This window comes from Lethenteron reissneri, chromosome 22, assembly GCF_015708825.2.
Source record: "Lethenteron reissneri isolate LAM-NWPU_2019-01 chromosome 22, ASM1570882v1, whole genome shotgun sequence".
Taxonomy (NCBI): Eukaryota; Metazoa; Chordata; class Hyperoartia; order Petromyzontiformes; family Petromyzontidae; genus Lethenteron; species Lethenteron reissneri.
Genome location: NC_083800.1, coordinates 3,827,049 through 3,839,437, shown reverse-complemented (window position 1 = coordinate 3,839,437; position 12,389 = coordinate 3,827,049). Strand labels below are relative to the sequence as shown.

The 12,389-nt window shown below is 46.6% G+C and overlaps 1 protein-coding gene across 2 annotated transcripts in view; it reads right to left on the bottom strand.

Moving 5' to 3' along the window:
- LOC133345535 (actin filament-associated protein 1-like) overlaps positions 1-11,882 on the bottom strand; it is a 55,934-nt gene extending 44,052 nt beyond the window's left edge. For both annotated transcript variants that reach the window (XM_061556384.1, XM_061556385.1), the window contains exon 1: positions 11,549-11,882. In XM_061556384.1, coding sequence (XP_061412368.1) covers positions 11,549-11,564 — 16 coding nt within the window. In that variant the 5' untranslated portion in view covers positions 11,565-11,882. The remainder of the gene's footprint in view (positions 1-11,548) is intronic.
- Positions 11,883-12,389: the final 507 nt, after the last annotated feature.

Below are 12,389 nucleotides of genomic sequence, written 5' to 3'. Positions count from 1 at the left end.
AGGGGGGGGGGGGGAGTTGGCGGATTTAATCTATTCAAGAAAACTGGACCATTGTTTCAACTGCCAGGCCGTAAGATCGAATCTAGCCGATGAACTTACGGGGCTAACCAGAACAACATTGTAGGGATATGAAATGTAAAAGAGTCTTATGTAATAATAATATATATTTTTTAAAGATACCAGACATTCCATTTGGTAGCATGCCGCTTGAATTTTTTTTGATTGGGGCCACCAGGTGTAGATTTGCAAAAAAAAACATCTCCAGCTCTGCATGGTAATACATTGCATAATTTAACTCGGGACATCGGTTCTAAGTTTCCTTCCAACAACACGGTGTTGTCAGTTACAAAACAAACTTCTTCATTCTCACGCCGAGGCATCAAAACATTCTTCCTTGTTTGTGACCAGAGTTCATCGTGACATTGACATACTTCACGTTGTTTCAAACGACGAACACTATGGATAAAAATAACTAACGATATTTAAAATGGGCATATGCCTCAAAAACAACTTTATTAGATGAAGTCATCCTTTCATGCAAAAGCTATGCTTTGGCGCATGATAAGTGTCAAAATGTGCGTTCACACATTGTTTTTTTTTTTACAATAAATCAAAATTACACGCAAATCATGGCACCGTTATGGAAAAGGAGAGGAATGGAAGAAAATGAGGGTGGTCTTGGCCCAGCAATGGAAACTTGCAAGCTGATAAGACCAACAACAGCAGCAAGACATACAATTCGTGTAAAATGTATACCCTTAGGCTAAAATAATAAATGAGATGAAACAAGACAGAACAAATGAGATGGGCACTAGAGGACAAAAAAAATAAAAAATAAATAGAATCGTCACCCCCCTTCAATTCGTAATTCTATTTTTTAAAATGCACCAACGTGACCTCACGTGATGAGCAGCCACACAGCGTGTAGTGAGCGAGCGTCTGTTCGCATTGGAACTCTCTGGGAGCAGCTTGAATGTTTTTTTCTCACGTGAATTTCAGAGCACGAAGACGAGCTCCCCTGGCGTTCCCACACCTCCCCGCAATGCCACGCCAAGCCTCACATCACCGCCCGGACTGTTTACGTACCCAGATACCACCGCCGCCCAGTATCTCAGTGGAAACTTGCTTGTGATCCTGCTGTGCCAAGCAGGCTGGAATTTTTCTGAAGCTCCAACCAGCACCCCCCCACACCACCACCACCACCTTAACATGACTGTGTGAGTGTGTGTTTTTATTGTTTTTCCATTGCATCAGGGGGTCACGTTTCCACAGTGACCCACACAATAAGGTCGTTGAGAAAGAGGAAAAAGAAACGAAAGTTATCCACTGCCGCTGGCCCTTATCAGTTTGGGAAAAGTCACGAGAAAAGCCACGTGGCCATTTCTCGACGACAACTCATAGGCCCTCCCTTCCATCCTATTTTACTCGACTGTTTAAATTTGTTTATGTCGCTGACCAAAGGCTCAAAACGCCAAGCGTCCAGCAACAAACAGAACTCCTAAAGTTGCACCTCCGATTAGCACGGTTGGCTACGTACGGCGCAGACAAAGTTCAACGTACATGCATACGTACAATGTAACACGCGTCTTATGTTGGGCAAGGTTGTAAGAACTTGGGGGAAAAATCCGATGGGAGGGAGAGTTCCAAAGTGGAGCAGTGCGAGGGAAGAAGCAGAAAGAGAAACATTGTGACCTGCGGTGCGGTGGTTGAATACAGCCAAGGATGAGACGGAAAAAGCCAGTGTGGTAGTTCAAGTCCTCAAAGTGGGTGCAAAAATCAACGAGTGAAGTTCAATGTAGCAGTGACAACGGTAGTCGTGGTTGTGATTGTGCTGGACATGCACTTTCATTACTCGGACAATTGTTTAGATGCATCTCAGCATCAGCTACTTAAACAAAACTGAAAGTTACCGGGGGAAAAACTCAGCTTTTAAGTATAATTTAGGAAACTCTGGAATACATCTCTGAAACGGATCCTGTATCCCAGCGAAGGTGATTTTGTTACCACGCGCGCTGGAATCACATTCCAATCCATGCGACACGCATATCAACCGTAGCATTAATAATCGGAGCCAAGCAGAAGGAAAGGTCCACGTTATAAATTTAATACGTATGCTTTCAGAGACTGGCTGAACAGAAATAAGTCTGTTACAGGGAAGGGTGGATGGGTGGGTAGGATGAAAACGCCCCCCCATGGATGCACTTGTGACACGCCCATTGCCGGTCACTGCTCTCCCACGTGTCCGGTCACAGCGAGCATCAATATTCGATTCGCAGTGATGTCAACTCCGGACTATTACAAGCCAAAGTCTCTTTTTACAATGGACTGAGCTGCGGGTGACGAACAAAAGAGCCCTGTGTCCCTCTCGCTCGGCTGAGATGGGGGGGTCACTGTTTGAATTTGGGAGGACCTCGGGGTTTTATTTTTTTTTCGAGAATTGAGGAATTTCTTCAGGATTGCTGCCAGCGCCGATGTCCGCCACATCCCACGCTTCAAACTCCCCCCAGCGAAGGAGCGAGCGAGCGGGCAAACGAGCGAGCCGCCACCGCTGTCGCTGGTGGGAAAAGATACGAAAAAAACTTTTAGCAGCGGCTCTGCAGGTTGTAAACACGTGGGGAAACCGCACCATATAGCGCGTGCCAGTGAACCGTTCTGCCTTTGAGAGAAGCCGCCGAGTCAGCTCAGACGGCGTTGGACGTTAAAGTGATTCACGAGGTTAAGAGGCCCGAGCATTGGGCTCCGCGCCGCTGAGAAACTTGGGTTTGAATCCGAATGCGAGTGCTTCAAACCGGATTTTCAAGTGATTCGAGTTGACAATTTCAGATCGATCAGCCATTAAATTGTAGGCCTCAGAATAATAAAAAAAAACCATTGATTTAATTATAACGTGACAAAGAATCTCATCGCAGAATGTCGGACCCCTGCTGTGGGAAGGATTGTGGAGACACCTGAAGGCGTTTGTGGGAGAGAGTGAGAAATCTTTGCTGCAGACACCGTGGGAATAAACTGACAAAAAAGACGAAACATGTACAAACATTAAAGTAAGCCACGCCAAAATGTGATAGCGCACAGGAAGTGTAGAAAACCAACTCAATTTGAAGATAAAAAGTGACAGAGCTTTGCGTTGTACGCGCCTTACACTTGCCTCTAAAGCATTGCGCTTGATTTTTGCCGGATCACAGAGAGCGACGTCGCACGGGGAAGGGCGCGAGATACTAACACTGGTGGCATCTGTCTGTTAAGCCCTGGTGGCCTACGGACACGCAGCGGAAATAGATTGCGTTATTTATAAATGTGTCGTAACCCTCCACCACCCGACACGGCCAATCAGTAAAAAAGTGTCACGTTGACAAAAGACAAATTAGTTCACTGTCTTTTGTCAACGTGACACTTTTTTACTGATTGGCCGTGTCGGGTGGTGGAGGGTTACGACACATTTATAAATAACGCGATCTAAACCCAAAAACGTTGATTATGAATAATATTGGTCGCGAAAGCCTACGTGTTAAACGCAGTGGAAAACTACCAAGGAGACCTAACATCATCGACATGTCATGTTCCGGTGCAAGTTCTGGCATGATCAGTTTATAAAATCTTCCTTTGAATCATAGTGAGCCCACAACGATCAACAGACACACACCGTTCTGTCGCGCGCTCGCGCACGCGGAACACATGGAGTCTAAAGGGCTTCAGTTTGGCACTTGTAGCCTCACGGGTGCCCTGGCTGTTGCCGATGAGGCATCACTCGTGGCAAGTAAAGCCACTCATAAATCCGCACGGCTGGGCAACTGTAAGTGAAGCTCTGTTGAAACGGACTCACGCCCGGACTGTTACTTAGCACGCCCCAATTTAGCATGGGTCCCTTTTTTTTTCAGTATCAAGATGGTGAGAAAGAAAGAAAAACCCGTAGATATAGCTGCTCAACTCGAGATATGAATGTCTTGATGTTTGCATTGCCTTTGTGCCGTTTGAGTTTTGGACGTTCTTTGGTCTAAGACTGGTGCAGAGACAAGGACATAAAGGAGGCCCCGTCTCTGATGTAGGCCAAACACTTTCAAGGACAATGCATACATAGTCAAAGTAAATGTGTTTACACGATTTACCGCAAGCATGTGTTGTCAATGCAGCCTTGATTGCCTTGTAATTGGTGTCTACGTGGTGTTTGAACACCTTAAACACATGCATTCGTGCCGGATATGGTAAAGCCGATTCCCTTTTCATTACTTTAGCATGAACGGAATAGGGAAAACACATTTGAGAAAAGGAACGGCATTGTGGCCAGCGCACCATGTGTTAATGTTGCTATAATCCAGGTTCCAGTTCAGTTTCTGAGCTCAGAGGAGACTTCCCCTGGGTGGCGTTGGAAAAAACGAGTCCCTGGTGCCGTGAACGTAGAGATCATAAAGTGGTGGTAACGTGTCATTTAATTACGCTTGGTAGCAGAGAGGTGTGCAATAAATGACTTTCCACTCACCACGGCGATTCTAAGCAGTGTCACAAATCTGGATTTTTATTCAAAACTGTATTATCCCCCCCCCCCTTTTTACCATCTTAGTTTAATTGTTTCTCGTGTTTTTTTCCGTCTCCTTCACGCAATTTTGTCACTAACATTGAAACGCTGACTTATGAATCGAGTGCCATAAAATAACCAATTCTCGCGGAACAACGAATCGACACGTCGGCTCGTCGTCACGTGCCCACGAGCAGAGGCTTCGAGCTCCCGTTCTTCGCCGGTATCAATACCCCTGCTCTTACCATTGCTTACAAACGTTCAGTTTTACTTGTGCTCCCGATGAGCTAACGATGTGTTCCCATTCTGATGTCCTTACGCAGCTCGTTCTTGTTGCCACGCAACAACCCCAAAAAATATATCCCCGTCGAGGATGAAATGCACTTAGCCGGGCCTACAAATGCAATTGCAGAATTTCACGTGACCTCATCGTTGGCATATGAAGAGGAAGAAAAAAGCACCCGAAATGAACCCCACCTATGTTGCGCGGCGATAATTTATAGAAAATACGTTTCGATGACAGCATTAAAAAAATCTTTCCCCAAGGTGCTCTCAACAGATGACACCGAGATGGCCATCCCAGACGCTGAAATTCCCCAAACCCCCACCCAGCTTTTTATGGCCCGTATATTTAAGCCGTTGCTCAAAGACCTCAGCTTTACGGACTCAGCCAGGAAAAGCCCTGACCCCATTATGTTCACATCATACACTCGTAGCCTCGTCACAAAGAGGCCACTGTAGAAAGACCTCGGTGGGATTAGAATGAAATATGACCACGGCGCCTCCAGCGATGGGTCCAAATGTGCCCTCCACCTTGCGGCAAACGGCACCTCGCCCGCGTGCGGTCACCATCGCCGTGGAACAGTCGACATGATCAAAGCCGGATTTAGTTCCAGGCATAACCAGCGGCCGTTTGACTGCTGTCATCAAAGAGGTAGTTAATACAAAGATCCTTGTCTGGCTGTCTGTCTGTGTTATAAATCAGACGTGGCGAAGACAATTCAAGGAAAGTGCCCTCTTAGTGTCAGCGGCCTCTATTTTTGTGCTGCTGTTGCTCGGTGTAAGTCGTCAATTTAGCATTGAGCTGGTGCCCATATCCTGTTCAAATCGTCTGAGCCAGTCGTGGAAATTCCATATTCCTATGGCGGCGACTAGTTAGTGAACCCCGAAGCAGGATTTGAACTTGCGACCTTCCAATTGCGAGCTGCTTCTCCATCGTAACACTGGTTATGGTGTGTTCATGATTTTTTTCAATTGAAGATAGGCGACATGTGGTTGAGAAAGGTTTATCAATGTTGGCATTCTGCATGAAACTGTTGATGTGCCTCTGGAAATTAATTAGGCAGTCGGCTGCGTTGCGGCCTAACAACTGCTGTTGTCGAACAACAAATATCGGAAGGCAATTTTGGCTTCAAAGGGAACCTCAGGGAGAGATTTATATTGAAAACATCTCATAAATAAACTTCAAAGATAGAATTTCACACAGATTAAAAAATAATGAGAAAAACTACGATGCAGGTAGCTATTTTAAAAATATTTTAAAAAGTTTAATTATGTTTTAAAAACACACTACTGAATTCAGTTTATGTCGGTATATATACAATTTTGGCATTCCTATCGTATGGTGTTACATTGGCACCGAAAAACGTAGTCATAATGAAGCTATCAGTAAGCTGTCAGATGCTTGAGCTGCACAAAAGCTCCTTTTAAAGTGGCACAATCTGTTCGTGTGGGCGCTCCGTGGGCTGTGCAAAAAAAGGGGAGCGCATTTCATTATAAAACTCTTCGTGGGGATAACGGAGGCAGCTGCTCAAGGGACACCCGGCCGCTGCTTTACATTGGCAAGAAGATTCCCCGGGGCAAATGCAGGCGATGGCGAGCGATCATTTGTTTTTTTATCCCAGTCCAAATGCGACACGGCGCCTCAGTTGAGCTCCGATATTTACCACGCAGGTAAAGCGGGAGGGGGTCATTGGTGCGAGGCGTCTGTGCCAATGGTTAACAAACAAAAAGTGCAGAAATGCAGCTAAAGTTTCGAAGTGGATGGCCCAGCTGTGCTGCTAAAGACGGACCACTTCAACAGGCACACCCCCCTTCCGAGCCCAGCGCACCAACCTCTGCAGCATGCAACATTCACACTGGCATTACCTTGAACTTTATGGAAGCATGGGGAAAAGTGAATGGCTGCTCAAGCAAGATCGATTTCTTGTTACCAACACGAGGCGAGACTCTTTACCATAAATGACAGGACACCTCGAAGCACACACACACACCGACAACCGAGCATCTGAACGCACAACAATTTAAACCCTACTGACAGTGTACAGTACATCGAAACATGCACACGCAGAAATGAGCACACACCTGAAGGCACAATTATTGAAAACGCAATTGTAAACGATGAGCAACCATACCAATTTGTTGTTTTTGATTAACCATTCCAAAATACAATGTTGTTCTGGTCACATTGCTACACCATAATGGGTTGTTGGGCAATGCAATGCATCAGAGCTGAGTTGCTTTAGTGACTATCTTCGAAAAGTATGAGTCATTAAAAAAATCTTGTTTTTCAGTGATTTTCCTAGAAAGGCTACATTTGGCATAAATCAACTTCAGGAGGCAAGACCCTTTTCCCAATAACCTCCCCTTGGGTCCCTGAAAGAGCCAACTCCCAGAACTGCCATTGTGATGATTTCTCCCTAGTGCAGCCCAATACAATACAATTTGGATGTATCGTCATCGGTTTGGCATGGTCAATCAACTGCTGGATGAAGGCCTCCCCAAACCAAGTATATACTGTAGCATCTAAATGCAACTCCATCTCAAGACGCTGTAGAGAAACAATGGGCATACTTGTTTTACGATGTATCGTTTTGTTGTTGTCATGCCCTCATTTAAATTTGAAATAGGGTTTGTATTTGCCAAAAGTCACAAGGATTGCATCTAACTTTTTTTTATTACAGAAAGGTAGTTGTAAATATCCATCCCCCACACTCAAATAATGAACGGGTGTAATTTAGTTAAGAAAGTGTCGAGGCAAAAACAATCTGTTAACAGAACTTTATTGGTACCATGTGGCTAATGAAAAGCCTAAAAAACACATTCAATATTTTTTTCATCCTATAAACCGATGACCTTAAACATTTTGTCTCTAATTTTATTCGGATATTAAAAGTGTGCTAACATCCGTATAGCACATAACTGCTTTCCTGTCTAAATATCTCCAAAATTATCATCATCATCATCATCAGCCATGATCAATCCACTGCTGGATGAACGCCTCCCTAAGCCCACCGCCATCTCCCACGATCGAGTGATGCGACCATGTCCCTAGCACCTGCACACAAGCAGATTTGTCTCCAGACTATCAATACAATTTAGGGTCCAGGGGAAGGTAGTACGATAGGAGGCCAGTACATTATATGACCCTCGTGTGACCTCTGTGTTTGGAAAAGGCACTCCCATTACAAAGCTATAATTACCTTTCAACATAATTGACCACATGCCCGTTTCAATAACAACAAATTAAATAATGTTGTACAAAAATGTTAAAAGGTGTTCTTCTCATTGAAGAAATGCGTGCCTAATGGATACGTAAAAAAAAACCATCAAAATATTGACAATGCCTTGAAGGAAAATGAAAGAGAAAAACAATAGTCATGTTTGTTGGTCGTCAGAAGACTCCAACTGGGCATGATAATATAGACTGCAAAGACTCAGCACCTTTGTTGATGCTGTATAATCCCCTTGGAATGCGATAGGGCCTACATTAGCCTTTTGGTCACCACCTAGGTAAACACATTTTGAAACAAATCTCCGCAAATAATCCCAGGTTATACGCAGGATCCATACGCAGATGTCCACAGAAATAAAACATTTCAGTACGTAATTATTAGACTTGCTTCTGTGGTGGAAAAGTGGGTGTTCGCGGAGTCCACTTTAAACCAGAGCATCTGAGTTTGACTCTAAGCCACAGCTCTGAACATCTATGGCGGAGTGATATCTGAACCAGTCTGCCCCCCCACCCCAATACCTTCGCCATCCTGCAAAACGAGTGTGGTGAATATTGGTCAACGACCCTCAAGACCGAGAGGCAAGGGAAGGCTTTCATCATGCGGTGCTGAGGGAAAGGCCTGTACATTGTCATAATATATGGTTATGAATGGCAACCACATTTTTTTTGCAACATTTAAACATGCACCGCTGGGGAAAAAACTGTCTAAAGCAAGTAGCTACCATGGCCGATGCAACAAAAGAAGAGACGTTGTGGCCAGCAACACAATTTTACAAAAGTCAAGCGACAAAAATAACACTTGTTGACATCACTGCTTAACAAAAACAACAACAAAAACATAAATAAAACTGATGTTTTGGAAATAGATTTTCTTCAGAGAAGACAGATCGGCTGACTTTTTTTTGGAGATCACGCTTTATACAATGTATGGACTGGAAAAAAACCAGGACGTTATAAGGAAGTTTACATTCGAATTACTTTGAATTCACAGGAGCAGTTTTCCATCACAGCGATACGTTCTCCATTGACTCTGTTACTTAATGTGTGGTACCAATCTTCACCCGAGTCATACTTGCAGTGGCCCACACCAAGACTGCGATGCAATGGTCCGCGAGTATGCACGGTCATTCACCACAATCCACTTGCCCGTGACATCGTGCGCATGTACTCACGAGGTGACTAGGGTACATTCGCGTGCTCACGAGGTGACTAGGGTACATGCGCGTGTTCACGACGTGACTAGGGTCGCGTGAAACTGTTGGAAGCTGAACAACCCACCCACCCTCTCTCGGTGACTCGAAAACATCGTCACAGTTCAAGCATCAAATGTGTTTTTGTTGTTGTTGTTGTAATATGGTGACCTGTAGTGGCCTCGGGTGGCTGAAAGGATCACATTAACCCAGTACAGTAAAACCTTGGATTGCGAGTAACTTGGTCTGCGAGTGTTTTGCAAGACGAGCAATTTTTTTAAAATAAATATTAATTTGATAAACGAGCGAGGTCTTGCAATACGAGTAGTACATGTATACGCTTTGTCAGCCGAGCGTCATGTGATCACAACTGATATACGAGTGCTTTGGATTACAAGCACGTTTCCGGAACGAATTGTGCTCGCAATCCAAGGTTTTACTGTATATACAACCTCAACTTCATCAGCCATGATCTATCCACTGCTGGATGAACACCTCCCCAAGGCGTCACCTAAACTCGCGTTCTTTCCATGCAACCAATGTCGCACCCGCGCACGTCCCAAACTGAACAACAAAACGCATCGATCCTGACACGAATTAATGGTGCACGTATCTGAGCGTTTAAAGAAAGCACATGTAATCAATGAAGCGATGCACCGCTGCCTGCGCCGCTTGCAAAACATTGGCCAAAAAATCCAGAGATAATTAAACAGGAGACAGACGTTCATTTGGGAGTCTCATTCATTTGCAAGGAGCTTGGTAATTCCTACCCACTTGGGGGTGGGCGGATTAGAGTTTGTACTTTGTTGGGAATAGCTGGGGGGGGGGGAGAGTGGACATCGGGTGGGACGAGTGAGGGGGATGGGGTAGCCACAGACAAAAAAAAAACCAAACTCCCCCCCACCTCACTATCCCCAAAAAAATCTCATCAATGGCCACAACCACTGCTGCTGCTGTTGCTGCTGCTCACGCGAAGACCGTATGCTGAACCCACACACGTGTCAGCACAGCCCGGCGAATCATTATTGAGCGCAGGGAAAAAGAATGTGCAGAATTACAAAGCATGCCTCATGTTTGTTTTAAAACAAATTGCGTAAACACGGAGAGGAAATTGTTTGGGTTGAAATTGTCTGTGCGCTGCGTGCACGCTGTGGTCTGGCATGTTAAGTCGCTTACCTCTAACGAGTTCTTTTTATCTGTTATCAATAAACAGACCTCCTCAAATATGTAATTAATGTTCCGTTGCTACCCAAATCGCTTCCGACCTTCTACGGCACGGAGTATAATTCTTTTCCGCTTTTGTGTTTAAGGAGCAAAAGAAGACTAAAGTGCTGAGTCTGTGAAAGTTAGAGTGTGGGTGTAGGCAAGTTTTAATGCAAACCACAGCAACAACAAAAAACCTCTCAACAAAGGACACCAAGGCTTTGGTTTACCTGCTGGAGAGAAGGGTTTGAATTTCACACTTGTGTTTCACTCCATTAGGTCATATCCTCGCTTTGTTTATCTGTCGGTTTTGGTTTACTGGTATATGTGTTCACGTTTGCGTTCAAATATACAGCAACCTCACTCTACACACACATTACGCATGTGTGTATATATGCAGTATGTTGAACTTCTTTCGCACCGTACGTAACCAAACCGTGCGAATTGGAGGTGCGGGGAGGACTAATGACAAACGAAACACAAACGGCGGTTCTAAAGAAGTGAGTTTTTTTCAATATAGATACAAACACACAACCAAAATCGCCAAGCTGCCGTTTGCAACAAACATAATTTCCTTTTGCCGGTGACGTCTCCCCATCAACTTGTTGGGGACGTTTGTAAAGTGAGTAGCAGCCCCTGTTCATGCGAAGCAGTCGCAACTTATACACAAAAGACAAAGATCCCCCGTATAGCCTGCACAGACTGTTGGGGCAAGCGCTGTTCGCGAGCACCTAATGAAGGCCGGCACTGCACACGACAGGGGCGGGTGGCCAGCACCACGCCCGGCCGCCTTTGTCTCCCTAGTGGCAATGTTTACACATCGCACAAGATACTCATTTGAGGCCGAGTCGACCTACGGGAGGCCCACACAAAAACACACGTGCAACCATCCAGGTGCACACAATCCGGATGTTTGTTGTTGTTGTTGGCATGGAAAGTGCAATGCTGTAACAAGTGGAAGCAATGCACAAGCGCGCGCACGTACACACCACACACGCGCACATACACACACACACGGCCGTACATACACACACACGCGCGCACATGCACACGCGCGCCCGTACCTCGTGTGGACAAAGACAATCAGGCGCAACACGAGGCGACCAACGAAGAGTTTCAAAGGCAACTCACCTTTTCCCTTTTCCATCACAGCCCCTCGGCTCGTCCGTGTCTCCTACGGCCGGAGAGCTCTGTCCACTCACTCACGCTGCCACTCTCTCACTACGCTTGGCTCTCCTTCACTCCTCGGAGTCCGCGGGATAGGGATAGGCTGGGCTAAGCCGCTTTGGGGAGGGGCAGGGTTAGTCGTGGTGGTGGATGGAGGCTTTGGTCGGTCTGGGGAGGGTAGGGCGAGCAAATGCAGTCTCACCACGGTTATCTTGAGCTCGACAAACACCCGGGACTTCGGGAGCATGTGGCAATGGATCGCGTCAGCCACAGGTTATTCCACTTAATCGCAGCTTCGCCGTGCAGGGATCTCTTAAGTCTGGTATTCCCTAAACGGCCACCAACTCCTGCCCCACCAACTCGCTCCCCCCACCAACTCCCCCTCCCCATCAGCCCCCCCCCCACCAACTCCCCCCACCAACTCCCCCCCACACACCAACTCCCCCCCCCACCAACTCCCCCCACCAACTCTCCCCCCCACCAACCACCCCCCCCACCAACTCCTCCCCCCCACCAACTCCCCCCACCAACTCCCCCACCTACTCCCCCCACCAACTCTCCCCCCCCACCAACTCCCCCCCCCCACCCACCAACTCCCCCCCCACCAACTTCCCCCCCACCAACTCCCCCCCCACCAACTCCCCCCACCCACCAACTCCCCCCACCATCTCCCCCCCCCCACCAACTCCCCCCACCCACCAATTCCCCCCACCATCTCTCCCCCCCCCACCAACTCCCCCCACCACCAACTCCCCTCCCACCAACTCCCCCCCCACCAACTCCCCCCACCCACCAACTCCACCCC